Source organism: Glossina fuscipes, unplaced genomic scaffold, assembly GCF_014805625.2.
Source record: "Glossina fuscipes isolate IAEA_lab_2018 unplaced genomic scaffold, Yale_Gfus_2 43, whole genome shotgun sequence".
Taxonomy (NCBI): Eukaryota; Metazoa; Arthropoda; class Insecta; order Diptera; family Glossinidae; genus Glossina; species Glossina fuscipes.
In genome coordinates, this window is record NW_023998427.1 from 421,334 (window position 1) to 441,384 (window position 20,051).

At 33.4% G+C, this 20,051-nt stretch overlaps 4 protein-coding genes across 9 annotated transcripts in view; 3 read left to right on the top strand and 1 right to left on the bottom strand.

Moving 5' to 3' along the window:
• The window catches only part of LOC119637235 (adenosylhomocysteinase-like), a 287,510-nt gene that overhangs the window by 117,173 nt on the left and 150,286 nt on the right, over positions 1-20,051 (top strand). The window lies entirely within an intron of this gene.
• LOC119637227 (flotillin-2) overlaps positions 1-20,051 on the bottom strand; it is a 217,893-nt gene that overhangs the window by 112,421 nt on the left and 85,421 nt on the right. The gene's annotated exons all lie outside the window — the stretch shown is intronic.
• On the top strand, positions 3,961-7,213 carry LOC119637237. The gene is made up of 4 exons (XM_038033110.1): positions 3,961-5,012; positions 5,104-5,166; positions 5,226-5,399; positions 7,006-7,213. Exons 1-4 carry the CDS (start codon positions 5,009-5,011, stop codon positions 7,104-7,106), a joined length of 342 nt encoding a protein of 113 aa, XP_037889038.1. The 5' UTR covers positions 3,961-5,008; the 3' UTR covers positions 7,107-7,213.
• LOC119637229 (serine protease snake-like) lies at positions 8,640-10,398 on the top strand. The gene is made up of 8 exons (XM_038033101.1): positions 8,640-8,844; positions 8,917-9,147; positions 9,215-9,288; positions 9,357-9,472; positions 9,549-9,701; positions 9,763-9,854; positions 9,920-10,086; positions 10,167-10,398. Exons 1-8 carry the CDS (start codon positions 8,790-8,792, stop codon positions 10,347-10,349), a joined length of 1,071 nt encoding a protein of 356 aa, XP_037889029.1. The 5' UTR covers positions 8,640-8,789; the 3' UTR covers positions 10,350-10,398.

The following is a 20,051-nucleotide window of genomic DNA, read 5'->3' on the forward strand; positions in this document are numbered from 1 at the left end:
ATCTTCATCTGCATATAACTTCACAATCGCTAAAATCATAACCAAGATATACATATAATATTACGTTGATTCAAGAACTCGTATATCATTTTTTTCGTACGTGGTCCTTAATCCGTATCAAAGAGAATTATATCTTTCCCCGCAACATAATTCGATATGATTTGTTTTTTAAAAAGAAAAAAAAAAAGTCCTCGGTAAGTAGTTTAATAAGTGCACTGAAAAGTCATGAACTCTCCAACCAATCGTTAGGTGTAATAACAATCGATATGGCAAAAAAAACTTGATTATGCTATTCATTGAATATCGATTTGCGCCTTAAAGACGACTATGAAAAAGAAAAAGAAAAAAATTCATTTTGAAAGTCGCATAGTTATCTTGCTTTTCAATTCTATGCTAATCTATGTTAAAACAAATTTTATGGATTTCAACGATATGTAAATCAAGAAAAACTTTTTCCAATCCCCTCCCTTCCGCCTAAATACATTAATTGCGAACGTATCAAGCCCATCGCTTCATACATTCCACGATGTTCACAATCAACAAGTTGTTTGTTCGTCCGCTGAAACTTTCTTCAAATATTCAATCTCAATAATTCCGTGATAGAAAGGCGAAATGTTAGAATGAAATTTAAAAAATATTTTTCATTTAAAATTTCTCGGTATAATTCTTAAAAAGTTTCATAAAAGTCTAAAAACGAAGCTATTAGTAAATTAAGCAAACTGAGCTCAACTTTAGCTTCAAAGTGATGAAAGTTAAAACTAAAAAAACTTTAACCTTTAAAATGTAAATGTGTACATGCATGTACTGTTTTGCAAATGAACAGATTCACGAGCATTACATTCAATTTTCTAATCACAACACTTGCGTTGCATTTTCTCATTACTACTACATGAACATGATAATTGAATTCATCGAAATTGTGTTTGCCTCAACTTCCATATGTACATGTACCGGACGACTTCCCATTAGAAGGATCATTCGTAGACGATACGCCAATCGAGCTGATATTGGTGTTCGTTGGCAAGCAATTAAGCTTTACACCATACAGCCCCTGGGATAAATTTCAACAAACAATAAAAATAATTTTCGATGGTCACTACAATATGAATTCATCTTGTTCAGATTAACTAATGGAATGCAATTTTTGTTATAAATAAAATATTTGATATTTTTAGCCGACGCATCCAACGAATACACCACAGCAAGAAGCGAAGATCCCTAAGGTCGAACTATTATGATGTATCATTCATAGTTCGCCTGATGTGAAATGAGGCATTACGCATTACGTCTCAAGGGAACTTAATTTTCGAATTCTTACAACGGCAAAATATCCCAAGAGATTGATGAATTCATCAAGCAGAACTTGCTATTTTCTTAACATATTTGACTAATTGTATTTTGTAATTGCTTCTGCAGCGGAACAAGCCTCTAAGAGTTAATGAGTAGCTTCGTTATTATAATGCAAACATGACGGAACATTTCTTATCCATCCAAGTATGAGAATACAAATTGTCCTATAAAAATATAAGCGGATTCCACAGCTCCTGCTAATCCAAAACAGATAACATTTACAATTGCTCCGGTTTTTGTAATGCATTGAATAACGATAATGACTGCTTCCAAGCGAATTTCTCTATTTCCCGGTAAGCGAAAGTGACAAGATGACCAACTAATGTAATTCGTATTAATTTGTGTTTTTAGTTTTTTTCATATCTCGACCCGCCTTTAAAAGAGAAAAATGTATGCACAATACTTAGGATGTTCCCGATGCTTATGATCTCCTATCTAAGACTGGTCATCCCTAAGGTATTTGCAAAGCGTGGGAGTTTTAAAATTCACATATATCTTAAAAATTAAAAGTATTGAATTTCGAGATATGGGAATTTTCTAATGCCCAAAAAGTGCCCAATCATGCCGTTAGTGCTGGAGCTTGTTGCAACGTCACATTGTATATCAAATTAATTATCTATTCGCTTGCTATCTTTTTACAAGAATTGTTATCATTTCCGTTTACTCGTATCTTTCAGTTTTTTCGTCTTCTCAATAAAACACTTGAACAATTCACATCGCACATCAGTTTTGCGTTTCGTTTACATAAACAAGCATTTGGCCAAAGAGCTGACCTTCTGACAAGAGAAGCAACTTTTTCTACATTTGTAAAAACAGATGAAACAGATGAAGTCACGCGTTCCAATGAAATTCACTTATTATGCAAAAACCTCATGTGCTTCCCCTAAACTTGGAATATCTTAAACTCTCACTATACATTTGCACTAGAATGTTGAGTGCCCTATAAATTAATTATCGTAAGCATTGACAGCAGCAGCGCAAGCAAAAACAGGTATTTGTAGTGAAATCGTGAATTTCAAAAGTTTATCCAAAATAATTGACCACATGATTATTTAATATATGAGGCTAAGCGATTAATATATGATCGTTGCATTGACACAGAGCGTAATAGCTTTCGTAAGATGTGTGATAAGTCGTCTAAGTGTAAGTGTTATCAGAGGCGTTTTCAAAGAAATTTTTGGTTTAGGAGTCAGCAGACGCACTCTCAGAAGAAGAAGATTCGCGATCTTTATGCATTCCCCGTCCTTATAGGCATGAAAAAATTTCAAGGCTTCTAACTTGGACTTTTAAATGTTGTCTATAAAATGAGAAGAAAATGACAACTGACGAATAGCGAATTCCGATGGCTAAGAATGAGGAAAGCACTGAGTAAACGTTCGGTTCACGATTTTCACGACCTTTCTCTTTCCAATTTTTCGGTTGGAGGAGGGTAGACAAAGGCGATCACGGCTAAAAAGAGTAAACCTCTCATAGCGATTAAGAACATGCCCTACGTCAATATGGGTAATCGTGTATAATATTAAGTTTATGCACCTATATATATATATATAGAGGGAGGGAGTTCACAAAGACCTGTGCGAGAACATTTTCTGACGATCTGTTTGCCTGGCATATGTCCACAAACAGATTGCAATTTTTTTGTTTAAAATATAGCGCATTGACGACTTGCTTTAGCCCAAGGACAGATTCTGTTCGAAATGGATTGGATTGGTGAAATTTTTGACGACCGCTCTCCACATAAAGTTCAAAAACCATTTACTCTCCTTTTATGAAATCCTTGTCTTCATGAGTGCGAAAAGTTCCGATTGGATTTTTTGAAGCGCCTCTCGTATAAACAGCGTTCATATAAAACATAATCTAATTTTTAATATTTTGTCAAGAAAATCACTGGAAAATAGTGGGTCGGGTTTATGGTGTTAACTGTGAATTCAATTGATCTATTTCTTGGGTTTTTATGATAAGTGCGCGTTTGTATGTTAACATAATCTACTTGTTGACACGTTGATAATGAAAGAATCGTATTAGGCAAAGTAGGGCATGGCCCTGTCGAACTATATTCTCAGTTGGCATTTCGAAAGTAAAAATGTTAATATTTTAGGGATTTTTAATGCTTCTCCAGGACGAAAATGAAAACAATAGCTTTTTACTTATGGCAACAGCAGTCTGTGGTATTTTAAGAATCATGAAAGTCATCCAGTATATAGAAGAAAGCTTTATGGGCCCAAGGTCGAAGCCACTAGTGTACCCATTAGTTAAGGCAATTAAATAAAAAATTTTCCGTAAGCATTTTAGATACTGATATAATAAAAGATTTGCTTTTTTTTTTGCAGAACTTCTTCACACTCTTTGGATATTGTAAGACTCTTTGCGGGCTAAGATAAATTAAGAATACTTTACGTTTAATGTAATTTTTTACTTTTTCGTATTTAAGAGCTCAGCATGTGACTTATTAACCGACCAATCTGATGAAGTTTTTTTAATGACAAGTCTAAACACGGCGACGGTTGACGCGATTTATGTGTGCAGAGAGAGAGAGAGAGGGGAAAATGGATAAAAACAAAATTCACTTACGGTCGCCTGCTGATTGAAACGATATATACTTTACATTTTGTTACGAACTTTACCACGCGTATAGTTCGGTGTTACAAACCGAACGACACAATTAATCTAATCGCATATCTCAGTGGTAGACAGAATCAAGCTGACCTTATATTTCTCTCTCACAATTTAAATTAAAATTTCTCTACCTTTACAAAAATAATTTACGAGTAGACCCGCAATCTTATATCAAATAGAGGGGGATACCGAAGTCGGCTTAATTTCACGTTACTGTACGTGCAGTTAATTTTATCTTCGGTGAACGTAGAAATGTTTCACGTATTTAATTTAATGTTTGTATTGGATACATACATACATAAATATGTATATACATGTAAATATACATATGTATATGTACATATAGCAGAAAAAGTTAGCTTTGCGACGAATTTTAGATACTCGTCACACTGATGCAAATGTGAACGCATCAACAGACCATATCGGGCATTAAACCTGAGCAACATTGTTAAGAATGTCTATAAAATTGTGTGGTTTTGTGTTTTTCTATTTCATAGCCATTGCAGATATATGTATGCGATATTCATAATTCGCTTGCACCAATAATTTATAGACATCAACTGTAAATGCATGTGCGTCGAGTTAAATCATTAGAAAATGAAATTTTTGCGACCAAGTAACGGCTAAATGAACGGGCATTAGGGCACGATTGCAATCACTTAAAATCTAACGCTAGTTAAGAATGTATGCGCACTTAAGTATGAAACTCGTAGCGAATATAAGAAACGGAATGATAGTAATTGTCGTATAATCGCATCAGTTAATGGCGAGTGCAAAAAACGAAATTCCAGTTTTTATGCGATTTCTGTATAGCGTGGGTTGTACGTCGCAATGTTAGTCGGTGTAAGCAACGCGGCCAAGAGTATATTAAAGAAATTTCCTTCAAATATATTCAGTTCGATTTCTGAAGTGGCGGAGTGAAAGACAAACCAGTTTATATTTTATTTACACAGTCATACACACATATATACACATACATACATACATATATATATATATATAAATCCATATATACATATATACAAGCAGCAACAATTTCAATATGGGTTAGTAAACAAGAATAACAAAGCATTGATCTCATCTTGAAATATGTCGACTTTTGTTCTTCTTCTTCTTCTTTTTTTTTTTTAATTTAAGCAAACAAACATTGGATTTTATTGTTAATAAACTTAACTGTGGCAGCAATGATTTTAGGATCAGGTGAGTTACGGATTAAAATTTGAATTATTTTGAAACGTTTTAACTTTGCGTCGCCTCAGAATGTCCCTCATACAATAAAGTACAGAATTGTACGCCAAAATGTTTACACGACAGTGAGTGCAGCTCGATCGGTGGCAAATGCTGTCCAAATCTTTGCAATGGACGTTCATGTGTACAGCCCAATTTGCTAAGTAATTCAGGCCGTGACACCTCTCCATTCAGCAAAAATACTTGTAAGTAATTTTATTATTACATTATATCATAATTTAGCGGCTCCCGATATATTTCAATACCAATTCGATTTTGTCAAAAATCATTTTTCATTATTCAACTTATCTCTGTACATATATATGTATATTTTTACGGCTTGATGTCTATCGAGATGTTTATATATATATATATATATTAACCATGTCAAACTATTGTTTGGAAACTAATTTGAAACCGAAAGTACATATGGTCTAAAGGATAAATAAGATCACGAGAAGAGTTAAAGATGAAAAATTTCAAAATGATGTCATACGAATATTATGTTAGTGTTAGGGAATAATGACAATTGAAAGTATCTACCATCACCGAATCGAAGCCGATCTGTTCTTATACATTAGTAGTAGTACACTGTCTCTGTTAACTTCTCTGTTTACGGGATATGCTTACCTCGCGAATGAAACTGAAATGGGCATTTTCTCGAATGTATTTACGAAATCGTAGTCAACGCATCGGAAAAACTTCTTTGCATGTAATTGCTTGAAGAAGTAAAATTTTAAGTTGGACATAGCTTGACGTAACTGTACGCCACCATTATGTTCGAAAAAATGACTTTTTCAGCTGCAGCTAGGAATACTAAAATATATCCCCAATAGCGGGACCATTTAAGGGGCGTTATGCCTAGTAAATAATAAGACGAGACGCGATTGCCTGGATAGTAAAACGAAATACTGTTGAACTGTGCTAGAGAATCATATGTTCACCGGTATCCAAGCATTATTATTATATTTTTGGAAAGTTTACACTTACGATTAGATTAAATTGCAAAAAGTTATCGGTTGGATGGAAGGTAATTATTAATATATAGCCAAGTAATCTTGCGTTGCCAATTGCTTAAGCTCTAGATTTACTTAAACTTGTTACTGTTCAATGAAGAATGCTATTTGGTAACTGAATTCGTTTTTGTCTTTTCTCCGTTATCCATTTTTCTGAAATGAGAATCTAAGCGGGGCTATTGTACTTTCATATTCATGATGATAAATATATATATATATACATATATATGTATATATATAGATTTTGAATTTTTTTTATTTTTTTTTTCTTATTCAACTACCGATCGATCTATCGATCCATTTTCAAAGTCCTATCCATCAGTTGATACATGTGTATAGCAATCATGCTATACATGTTTCTCTCAAGAGGTAACTAACTAACTAACTAACTAACTAACATTAAAAGTGCGAATTGTTCGTCTTAGCTGTATACGTTCGAGTCATGTTCATGGCTTCATACGTATATGCTTACTTTTGAAAACTATTAAAAGATCATGGGCCTACCGTAACACAAATTCATTTTGATCATTAAAAATCGTGAACTAGAGAACTACATTTATATAAAGTATGAGTCTGATTGCCTTTAAATTGTAAAAATGACTCACTCATAGGGCACGAAATGGATTAATTGCATTTGCTTTACATAAACGAGAGTTTATAAATTTATTTTTTATGCATGTGTACCACAGATTTTGTAAAATAAAAGAAATTTGATCAACCTAAAGAACATTAGACGATGATTGGAACGAAAGGAACACCATAATAATTATGTATTTTATGAAAATTCTCTTTGTAGCTGGTGGTTCGGGTACATACTGTGGTAATGTTAAGTGCAGCGCTTTTGAGAAATGCGAAAATGATCGGTCTACTAAGAGACCGAAATGTGTACGCGCCTAAATCGCATTGTGTAAATAAGTGATTACGAGTGATGCCCTTCTTATGTCAATTAAATCTATATAAAATTGATGTGTGCATAAGTAAAAATATCAATATCAATATATATATATATATATTTATGAAATTATATAAAGTAAAAAAAAAAAAAACCTGATTATTTTATTTCAGGGAATTTGCTTACTAATCACAGCAAATAATTGATAACGGACGAGATACTCGATTGTTAAAGTTAAATTGGAAAAGGGTCGGCAAAATAATTCGATCCATTTGCGACATTCTATATATATATATATAGTTTTCCTTTTAGCCATTCTCGGGTAAATAAAAAGACGACCTATTTGCTAAGGGGATTAATTTTATAATACTTAGAGATCGGATCGGATCGGATTTCTACACTATTCAGCGCAATTTCTCAAGTCAGTTGATTATAATCGGTGAGCAGACAAATTGACGGCATGGCAAAGATCGAGAAAACTGAAAGCAAAGCTTTTAAAAATATATTCAACGGATAATGCTGCAAGTATAAGTCTCGTATAACGGACCAATAACGAGACGCTCACTTTTAAATTACACAATGCCAGAGCAATTTGCTTTTGAAATGAGGAGCATCGATTCTGTTCTCATTTAAGAATTGCGAGCACCGGCAAACTCTTGTCATGTCGATGCTTCCACTAGCGTGATATATACAGAGGCGTTAACTTGTGTCTACGTTTTAAGGCAAGATAGAAAATCGGAAACATTTCTGTTACAAGTGCAACGTATACATACGATCATTATATTACGATGATATATGATGATGATATGATGGCGATGGTAATGATCATAATGATGACGAACGATATATTTACATTCAAATGAATTTAGCGTTTTCTTTGCTTCCTTAGCAGTCTCCAACAGCAGAATCCAACATTATTTGTGACAATAACTTCGTATGCATAGAATAGTGTTTAGATTTTAGATATGGCATAGATTTTTTTTGTTTTTTTTGTTTTTTTTCATACAACTTAATAGACGGCTTAAAATGGCGTCTAATCGTTTCAAGTTTTTTTTTTTTTTTTTTTTTTTTTTTTTTTTTTTTTGCGCTCTCGATGGTGAGTATCAAAGATTCGAGTTACGATGATTGAACCTCGAACCTCGTGAACGAAATGGAATATAATAGAAATAACAATAATTTAATTTATTATTGTCGAGTAAGAGCAATCATTGAACACCTTACGCCATTATTTCCTTTACAAAATGCGAAAAATTCAAGCTTCCTACGATAGGCCTAAAGGCCTAAGAAAAGGTCTCACATTGCTTAGGAATGCTTGTTTATGCAGACAGCATTCTAGTCTTTCGTACTCGTATTTAGTAGCGGCCAAAGATCTTTTCAAACTAAGGCCTTATATCGCACGTTGCGCTCAAACATTGTAATTTATCGAATTTCAAATGAAAAATTTCGTCTTGTAGGCATATATCACAAATGGTGCCTATCTGTACGGCTTCTCGATGTTGCATACATTCGCAAAAAAAAAAAAAAAAAAAAATTGCGAGCGAGAGAATTGCGAAACGTCATGTATGTAAATGTACTTCAGAACAAATTCAGTTATTGTACAGGTGGCGGGCAAAGTTATTGATAACTGAAATATCACATCAGTGTTTAACTATTTGAGTGAAGTCAGTTTTTGCAACGTAACAAAAGTAATGCATACGAAAAATGCGAAATTCAAAAAATCGCTTATATCAATCGCGCTAATGGGTAAACAGAATCAAATATTTACACAAACAATGAATAAAAAATTTCATGAATAAAAAATTTTATAAATTTCAGTTACGTTCGCAAGTCCCGGTCGATCGCGTGCACATAATATTTTCGATATTCAGCAGCGTTGCAACAACGATGAAGGTATGGGATTGTGTGTACCCCACAATCAGTGTAGAACTAAAAAATCTTCGATATATTTTTATCGTGACGAATGCGAGGAGATCGATGGTGTTTTGCAAATTTGTTGTTCGAAAGCACAAATGACGGTAAATGAGACGGCGATAGCCACTGCAAGGGGTATGTAATGTTTGTAATTAAAGTGCATTTAAATGATAAAGCTCATGCATTAAGTCCATCTGTTTAGGAGCCACGTGTCCCGTACGTTACAAAACTATTGCAAATAACTCAACAAGTAAACAACGGGAATATCCTTTTATGGTACGATCGGTCGTGATGTAAATGAGAAACTCGACACATTTTTACGGCAATTTATTGTTATTTTAAAGTATGCTTTAGGTTGGCAGTCGAAAGGCGATAACATAACAATCAAGTATAATTGTGGTGTTGCACTAATATCAGCCAATTTCGCAATAACGGCAGCTCATTGCTTGCACGATGAGGAGTAAGTATCGAAAACTATCGTATAAGTCTTACCTCAGTTATCATCTAATTACATTAATTGCGGTCTCTGCTACTAGAGGTTCGCCTACATTATTGCGTGCAGGTGGGCGCAATTTGAATGACACCTTAACACCGAATATAAAAATTTCTGAATGTATCGAGCATCCTAACTACAGCCATCCAGCTATATATAATGATATAGCTTTAATTAAATTAGCGAAGCCTGTAATGTATGTAATGAGATTGCGGCATAATTAACATGATTTCAGTTATTTATGATTTCAAGTTAAGATCTGATGAGTCTTTCGCATGCCTTTGGACAGAAAAGCATATAGAAGATCATAGTGATGTCATTCTCTTGGGTTATGGACAAATCTCGTTTCGTAATTGCATACCTCTAAACGATAATAAATACTCATTAATACTGATTACGATAACACTTTTGCAGCTCACATATCGCCGGAGCTTTTATTAAAAATTGATTTGAAAATTCATTCGCAAAATGATTGCGATCGGGATCATCCACCCGGCAACTTATTGGGACCTCTTAAAAATGGAATATCGGATAAGCAAATTTGTGCGATCGATTCCAAAAAAATTCGAGATCACTGTCCGGTAATGTATTAGAATAAAAGACTATACATATATATATATATGATTTTGTATAATGAATAACTAATTATTCCTATATGCAGGAGGATTCTAGCGGACCTTTAGTGAAACTTGTTCATAACGATTTGTACACAGTGCCGTACATTGTGGGCATCACCTCAATTGGCGTCGGTTGCGCTTCAACTATACCTGGCATATACACTAGAGTCTCCGACTATGTACCTTGGATAGAGAATATAATTAGGGGAAATTCGTCACTTGCATGAACACATAGAACAAAAGTGAATTGCTTAAGATATATATTGAAAAAAAAAAAAAAAAAAAAAATCGCGAAAATAGTCGAAAATAACGTATACTTCATTTATATACTAACACCCGCTTGCATTTTGGATTACGAATCTTTGCCATAATTATCCGTTCGAATTAATAAAGATTATGGTTTACTCTCGCTCGCTCTTATAGAGGGATGCATTAAATTGGAAGCTTCACTTTAGTCGAACCACAACTTTATTGCGATCAAAAAATAGTTTATGATTGATAAGCAATAAATAAATCAATTGCTAATTAAAACTAAAATAAATGAAATATTGATGATCGCTAGTTTGCTACTTTTCCCTTAATCCCCCCGATATATGATATATGAATTCCATGCGGATAGGTGTAGCACAAAGGCTTTCTCTAAACGAACACGTTTCGGTATCATTCGAACAAAGCAAATTCTGCTCCACAAATCTATTAGTCAATGCTTGAAACAAATGATAATTAGAGGGAGACGAAAGCTATATCTAATCTGAATATGCGCTTATGGGCTAACATATCTTAGTCCATTTTTTTTTTTTTCCTGAGACTCTGATCGCTTTTCTTTTTGTAGTTTGGTCATAGTGTATATGCATTTTTAATTATGGACAGCAATCGATGACTTTAAGTAAAACATTTCTGCGCATAAAGAGCGTATGTTAAGCCTGCTCACAAAATGATAGCGTAATGTTTAACGGCGAGAAAGCGTAGACACTAACGAAATATACAAAAATAGAATTTTAATGTAAATTTACCACAGTTTTAGAAATGCATGGACAGACGTCTTACGATCAGGTTTGAACAAACTTATATATTCCTTACTTAGCGTAAACTTACTTGGAAACGTATCGCTTTCACTTTGAAACTAAATCATCGGAAGAAATTTATTCGAGAGCAAAAGACAGGACATCGATAAATACAATTGATGCCTTGTCGAGCAATCCCAGACTGAATGAAATTTTAAAATCTCCATCAAGTCGCGAAACTAAATATAATAATAAACTCTCAAGAATCGAACTTTCAAAAAAAAAACAAAAAAAAAAAATTCATCACGTTTTTCATCCCGAGGTCTCATATAGTAAAGCCGTTATTTGATTAGTAAATGGCGCCGTTTTGCTGAAATTATATATCGCCAGCGAGTATAGCATCAGTCCATCATCTTAGGCCAAATTAAGTCAATCAACATTATTCAATAATACATACACTCACTCACTAAAGGTAAACGGAAAGCAAATTGCAAGCTATTGAGTAACTTCTCCTTGGTGAAAATAAGTCTCATTAGAAGAGAGAATAATTTTGTTTAAAAGGATAAAATCCAGTTGATGGACGGAGTTCAACGCCCAATCAGTAAGTGTAACTGACAAAATCTGATCATTCTTACGTTCGCAAGTTCGCCGTGAGGAGATTTTTTTTTTTTTTTGTGTTATTGTACGTTGACAGCTGCAAAATTGGCGCAAAATTTTAAATGACATCTTTGGTTAAAAGAGCTGATAAATTATTGTGACAACGTCTCGGTGCTTACTAATGAACGCTCAAGACAAAAACATGAAAAGTAGCTCAAGCAAAGACGACAATCATTGGCCGCGAAGAAGTGATTTCATCTTTTCCGTATAATAAATGATTAGGTAACATGATGATATACTTATGTACTTCAATAATATGTAAATCAGTACAATGGCCCGCTTGTACACCACTACAAAATCGGATGAATAAGCAGTTTTTAGATGAATCATTTGTTTTTTTTTTTTTTTTTGGTGTTGCTTTGCTGCTGTGAAATAGCGAACAATAACATCTTCATTTTCGTGTACTTTTAAGTTATGCTTGCTGCAAAAGTAATTTGAAAATGTATACAGGGAAGTGAAAGTTACTACACTACACATAGTCGCAATGCGAAGAGATTATCTTGTATAGCAATAAGCATTTATTAAATAATTGCCTGCCAAAAAATCACTAACAGATCCATTCATAATTCTGACGTCATTTGTTTTTACAACAATGATAATAACAATAATAATCCATATGCAATGGATACCATCTACTTATGGGCGATAGGCATTAATTATGAATATATTTCAATGTTCGCAAATTGAATTTTCAACGTATTCAGCTATTACGTGATATTTGATCGTAGGGTTGTATTTTCACAATTTCGACTAAATTAGCTGAAAAAGTAGCTGAGTCGTCTGGAATTAGCGAAAATCCCAACAATTGATAACATATTCTTTATCCATGTTTTTGTGAAAATTCTTTCATGATTCGATTCTAGGCACGTTTTCGCATTTTTCCCCTTCTCTGCCTCTAGTTACGACCGCCCGTCACGATGCTTACGTGCTCACAGAATATTTTCCGATTGGCAGGTTAAATATATTGAAGAGACATTTAAGCTCCATTAGTTGCGTGGCAGCTTACGGTGTCCGCCTGAAAATAAACGCTACCAGGTTCCATAGTATCATTTTCAGCAAAGCATTTGTTTGCTCTGTAATGATCGAAAACTTGAAATTTGCGTAATTTCTTCTTTACTTTTTTTATATCCAAAACCGAAGCACTTATCTGTACGGTCTCTAAAGAGTCCATCAGAGAAAAGATCAAATATACATATATATATATATATATATATATTTCTGATCAACGCAAGATTCCAAATTCATTTTTTCCGTCTTAACTTAAACATGGCGTGTAAATTCTTAGTTGATAGCGAGATATGAGAAGTTTAGAAATGATCATAACCTCCTTACAATCTGGCTTGTACGCTGCCATACTCATGGCAGGAATGGATGTTAAATATTGTAGAACCCTTTACGAGGATCATAAACAATTTCAGCAAAAAATCATAAAAAAAGCACATGAGACCAGATAAGAGCCAAGAAAAGTTGTAAGCTGGAACCTTCGAAACGTATTGATTTGAAATCAAGTGAACGGCCAAGTATCCGAAGCCCACCCATATGTATAAGTGGCTATGGCAGACAGGCTTTTGCCTGCCGGGAGTTGAAAGTTAATCCTGCATCGAGTATAAGTTTCTCACTTGTTTCAGTTGTAATCACATTTTTTTTTTTTTTTTTTTTTTTTTTGCAAATATTGCGAACACATTCGACACTTTGACTACTACTACTACTGTATACTTGAATTCATGTTATGCGAAAGATAAAGCAAACATAATTAGGGGAATAGAGTTACAAAATAATTATGACTTATGGCAAATTTCTTATTTGTAAGCAGCAGATGTATACGAAAAAAACTTTTTAAAAGGTGTACTTACTTGAATATATATATATATATATATATACATATCTTAATTACATCGTCAATGTGCATCTTCGACCAAACAGAAATTCATAATACACTTAAGTGAAAATTTGAAATATTTTGCTTATTCACCTGTAAAGAGAGAGAGAGAAAAAAAAGTTGTTTTTATTTCAAATAATTAAAACTTTACTTAGCGCTACAGCGATAAGAAACGAATCCATTTGTCTTCCAGCCGACCTTATAAGGCTCATTCGTATGCAAATCGAGGAAAAATATTGTCGTGTGGCTATCCGGCCAGCAATCGTTAAATGCCCTACACACCCACAGAAAATTCATATATGATCTCACTATCCTGAAACCCCTTTCCCATACAGGCTACTTGGACGAGGCTCAAGACCGAATTTTTCGCATCAATCAACTGCGGTGCGTAAATGCTGTTTATTAATCAGGAATTTTTGTCAACAAATTGTAAAAATTGATATGCAAACGTGTCGTAAATATAGCCCGATTGAATATGTAATCAACTAGGCTGGTACTTGAGTCCTAAAGACGTCATTGTACGAAATTCGTCAAAGTATCGCAAAACTTTACGAGGTTAGACAGAAAAGTACCCAGACAGACGGACAGAAAAATTTAAAACGATTCGAAAAATGATTCGGGATTCGGATCGGTATAATGCGAGATTCATTCGTCTATGGTAAATATTTCTGAATGTTACATACATCCGCGCAAGCGTACTGTTTTAAGTATAAAAATAACACGGACCAGCGAAACACGGATTTAGTGGGGATTTGAATGCGATGAAGGCGCAATGAAGGAGGCGAATTTTGAAAATTTATCACCTCAGAAATTGTTAAGGCTTCCCGGTCGGGGTCAAGTTCATAACAAGCTTTCTAGTGGCCATGTTAAGTGTTCGTATTAGGTATATATGGTACGTATTTCAGTGTGTGTGTGTGTGTGTGTGTATTTGTGTTTTTTCTAATATTTACGAATGTCCGAACGGTAATGAGTGGTAACTGACGAATGAACGAACGGACGAAACAACATTTCCCATTGCAGACATCAAACTTTTGTATTTTCGTTTCTTGGGATTGAGTACAAATGTGATCGTAAAGATTGTTTTTTCGCCTATTTGCCCGATGCCTGGCCATGCTTTCTCACTTTATTTGGACTAAGTTATCCCATTTTTCGCATCTCCTTTCACATTAAAAAAAAAGTTTAATTTTTTTATATATCTATAAATAAAATTAAAAGGATTGGGATCACGTTGATCTACTTTCTGGATGCATCATGCTTTCGTGAAGAAGAGTAAGCCTTTGCATGGCAACATGCTGTACAACATGCTTTGATATGTTATGACGAGTGTAGCGGCGTAGACCATTTTATGGTTAGCCTTGAGGGGCTATAACGTAGTTAACTTATTATTTTAATAGTCCCATCTACACCATTTCCATTTTACACTTTATAATAATAATTGTCGCAACTGTGCGAGTTAAATTTCTACTCATTTGGTTTTTTGAAAAACTTTTAAAAGTTTAGATTTTCGCTCTTAGCACTTTTGTTGGAAGTACACAGACATGTCGTGGTAGTTAATGACGGAGGGACGGACATCTTAGCCACCTTAATATTGTAAGATTTTTTAATATGTATATATGTAGGCGTCGTAGATGCATTTGACTTTACTATTTCTAACGATTGATTGAAAATTCCGGGACTTATTGATAATCCGTGACGAGACGTTAGTATAAAATTGAATGATATTTATATATGTAACGATACACTTACGATAATCAGCACATATAGACTGCTCTGCTGAGTAATGTGGCTTTAATTCATCTTAAATTTCTGCACGTAGAAGTTGACATCTGTCGACGATCTTTTTCTGCTCTGACTTTCTTTCAAGTATTTCATGCTTTGCCTATTTTGGGGTTGCTTTGCAACTTTATTGCATTTACCTTAATGCAATTTTACTTTTATTCTATTAATAATAATTAATTCACATATATATAAAGAAATTAATATATTTGCTGACTTGATTATTGTTGAAGAGGCGAAAAATTTGCAATATCAAGGAGGGATAGGCTTGTGTGGTGAAGACATTTTATTTTCGAAAATTTATTGATAAAATCTGGGAATGTGTTTTTCTAACGCAGCATTTTAAAGACCCGTGCCAGGGGAGTGCAAACGTATATCCCTAATCAAGAAGCTATCAATTCGTTTTTCTAAATACACAGGTATACACAGGTATATAATAAATTTAATGCCTCGAAGTATGCCAACAAATGATAGCCTGTATGTGCTTCCCCCGGAGGCAAATGACTATAAAATTTACAATAACATATTGAGTGTAGATTGCCTAATGGCCATAAACGATAGTAATAACTTAAAAAAAAAAAAAAAAAAAAAAAAAAAATAAAAATAAAAATAAACAAAAATTCATATCAATGTAAAGATTTTCAAAAAAAACAAATTACGCAAAACAATTGACATCAATAATATGCAATGCATGTGACAAGAGGGGTTGACTAGGTAACGGTCCAACAATAGCAACGAAAGCATATTGTTAAATAAATATATATGTAACAATCAAATGACAATAGCATACGTAAAATATGCGAGGCGCGGCATGCCGCGCAAATTACAAAAAATTGTAAAATGAATTTTAGAAAAAATTTAAAATAATGAATAAATAAACAAATAAATATATCATATTGGCTAAGCGGGCAGATAAATTCATGCGTGAACGTTGAACAGTGAACGATATGTAAGTCACGTAACAATCGTTAATAGGTTTATAAGTCAATGCTTGAATGATGCTTCAATGATGTTTGATTATCATGGTTATCTGCATTGCAAAGATTTTGTCGAATTATTTTATAGTATTAGTTAAGTAATATTTCACATACATATACGCACATATATATACGCATACACACACAGAATACATATACTCTTCATTTAATAATAACAGTTTGAGCTGAGTGACTATGTTAATTATATTATATGTTACGCTACGTTCAATAAAGCGGATTGAAAACAGAAATAAAAATATCAAAAAAAAAAAAAAAAAAAAAAACAAATCCCTTTCTTTAAATTTTTGATTTTGAACACAACTTTTCAGTTGAATTTTTTTATGTAACACTTTCGCGCACCACAGACAATAGAGATAGAGAGATTAACTAAAAACAAAAAAAAAAAATGCTTTCTAACATTAATTACAATTTTAGATGATTACATTCAGCTAGACGCTCTTTTTCCCTAAAATTTAATTATTATCAACTTGCTGCCGATACAACCACCGAAACTTCTTGGTTATTTTTACTTTTAGTTTTTTTAAACGATTTTTCTCATTTAATCGATAACAGCAAGGCAAATGTAACGAAAGCAAGCATATAGAGAAAGTATTCAATGTTGAGAAGCTAAATCGGCCGCTCCGTTCAAGCGTGACTAATAGTAATGTGCTTAGTTAGTTAATCGTTATATCGTTATCTTATAGTTCCGTAAGCACAATATTTTTTTTATTTTTTTTTTTACATTATTTTAACCGCTAATAACTCGAATCAAATCGAATGTCAAATTAATTGTAAAATGTTGTTATGCTTTTAGTTTAATACGTGCAATAATATCAACACAATGCAACAAATAGCCCATGCAATATCAAGGCTAAGGACCAATGATGATCATATGTTGGAACTTTCAAATCATTTTTTATAACAAGCAAAGCAAAAAAATATAGAAAAAAAAAACAAACAAAACAATATTTAATAAAATATTTTATTTATTAAACGCAAAGAGCATAACAAACTTTTTATCTTAGTCAACTTCCTGAAAAAGCTATTTGACAATTTACGCGGCCGCAAGTCGTCTATCGTTTTGGTCCCACGCACTGATTAAGTTTGGATTATACTGTTGCATGTTGCATGTTGCATGCATGCAAGTGAACACATGGTACACCGTACAATGTGACCGGAAATATTGCTTAGAACATCGTATTATCCGACACTGTTGCCGATCGTGACAAACATTAAGTATTTGTGAATGTAGTCGAAACCTATTGCGTTCTTCATAACGACAACGTCATTCTTTTGCGTTCAATCACCAGGAAAATAATATCAAATTTCCCGGTCCATCTGTCACAGAAACGACAAGCGGTAATTAAATAAAACTCAAAATCAATGAATCATTGGAATGTGTGTGCGGCAAAGTAAAGTACATACAGCTATCAAAATCGATTTAAGAGAATTATACGTATAATGGGGGAGGTTAAATACGTTGAAAGACTTAATTTGATAAGAAATATTTTCGTAAGCAAAGGCAAAGTGCGTGTGAAGAGAAATTCGAATTTAATTAGCAAAGACACCTACCATATCTGTTAATAGAACTCAGTTAAGGCCTGAATACGCCTCTGCTAAATAATTAAAATTAAAATATAGTTGGAGTTAAAAGCCTAGTCCGTCCATATTAAATAACGTAGAAGATTTTTGTGGACATCTACATGAAAATACCATTCAAATAAACTAAACAAATTCAAATCCTGTTTATGGGAATTAGTTTTAACAATTTTTTGAAACTTGTTATGTTAGCGAAAAATGGATTTGGGAGAAAATCCAAATTTGAGTCTCTTGTGCGGTCACATTAGAGAAATGTCACTTATTATATTCACGTCTGTCACGTGCATCTAGGGTTAGACGTATATTATTCTATTTCTATTTCTAATCCTACTGCGACTGCGACTGCGTCCGCGTCAGCTGTAGTTTTCGCACATTTTGAGCATATTGCATATTTAAATGGATCCGGAGAACGGTTTAACATATTTAAAGGAATCTGGAGCATGGAATCGGAAAATTTGATACCGATATAGTTGACATAATTCACTACAATCAATAATGTTCGTGAACATTTCGCTCCGTACAGTGGAGCAGTTGGACGCAAAGCGGTCCCTAGGTGCAGCGCAGTCGCTCTCTGATAATAATTATGGTAAAAATAATTTTTAGTTGTAATATTAGGAGGTTGCAAACAACTTGTATAGATACAAAAAAGTGGAAATATGGTCAAAATATTTGCAACCTCTTAATTTATTGATTTTTTTCACCCGCAAATGGAGAACTTATTAATTCAGGTAAAACGATAAATTGTACTTTAATCGAGGAAAAGTTCATAATGCGTTTTCATCACGTCCGCTTCTCCATTTGAAATGAAATTTTTAGATCGCGGGAAACCATCAAATTATTATTTACGCTCTGCTAATTTAGCAAAGGATCTCCTTGTCACGAATTTTTTCATTCATTTCCATTCCCTCGTAAGGCAAATATATCCATCTTATGGCGTTTAATTGAAATATACATACTTCCTTATCTTCATGACAGATACGAAACGTCAAATATATTATACATGTTTAAGTGGAGGTTCAAGCGCATTTATGTATTAGACGTCGTGAACGCTTGCGTTGTTTACGTTAACTTATTCCTTGAATATTATTTTTTATGAAAATTCATTCGTTCATAAATTGCCTCATATATTATATATACATATATATATATATATTGAAACTGTCGATGTTATAATTATAGTCTTAAATAATAATAAGTATGATATGATATTGCAAACCGATTGTATGATTATAATAAGTAATGTAACATGCTTAGCATATGTCATCCCCATGATTGTTTCCCTTGCCTAACCCATTGGATTTATGTTTCGTTACATATTGAAAACTGTAGATAAAAAGCGAACATGCGAACGTTTTTATGCACTTGTGCAAATATTCATACATATGCTAGCATACGTGATAGATTAGTATGCATATGTTTACTAATTTGCAAAAGCATTCATGCTACAAGCTACAATGTTTTACGATGACGCTTTAAAAAGAAAAAAAAACAAAAAAAAAACAAAAAACCAGAAAAAAAAGTATAGTAGCCAGCGAGTACCAGGTAAACGGATGAACCAACAAACTGTGCCTGCCAGGTTTATAAATAATTTTTTTTTTTTTTAGGTTTTTTTCGTTGGTCATTAACATTATTTGACACCATTTGATGTTGACTGCCAATATTTATGCTATTGCGAAAATAACTTATTAAGCTCGACTGCGTGTTGCTTACCGTCCACGCCAAACCAACATATATGCGAGTCAAGGTCACTGGCTCAATGTGCGTGAGACTTGTACTGTTTTCTTTATATTAAATGCAATGTAAATCCACTGGCGAAGGTATATTCTTGTTATGAGTGTTAGTACGCCAATAGCTATCGATAACAACAAACCTTAAAATGCATTTAATTGTATTCAAATAACAAATTCATTGAACCTAATCTAATCTAAACGTATAGCAAGCTGATCCTTTCACATACTCATCTTCTTCATGACTCTAAATCTCTCTCGGGATAATGCATTTGCATTTACGATCTTTATAAGCTAAATAATGATATCA

Excerpts from the sequence above, each read along its gene's own strand:
- LOC119637237 (XM_038033110.1), top strand. Across the intron at positions 5,167-5,225 it reads AGCAATGATTTTAGGATCAG|AATGTCCCTCATACAATAAA; the intron begins GTGAGTTACGGA and ends GCGTCGCCTCAG. Across the intron at positions 5,400-7,005 it reads TCCATTCAGCAAAAATACTT|CTGGTGGTTCGGGTACATAC; the intron begins GTAAGTAATTTT and ends TTCTCTTTGTAG.
- LOC119637229 (XM_038033101.1), top strand. The coding sequence starts at position 8,790 with ATGCATACGAAAAATGCGAAATTCAAAAAATCGCTTATATCAATCGCG. Across the intron at positions 9,289-9,356 it reads AACGGGAATATCCTTTTATG|TATGCTTTAGGTTGGCAGTC; the intron begins GTACGATCGGTC and ends GTTATTTTAAAG. Across the intron at positions 9,473-9,548 it reads CATTGCTTGCACGATGAGGA|AGGTTCGCCTACATTATTGC; the intron begins GTAAGTATCGAA and ends CTCTGCTACTAG.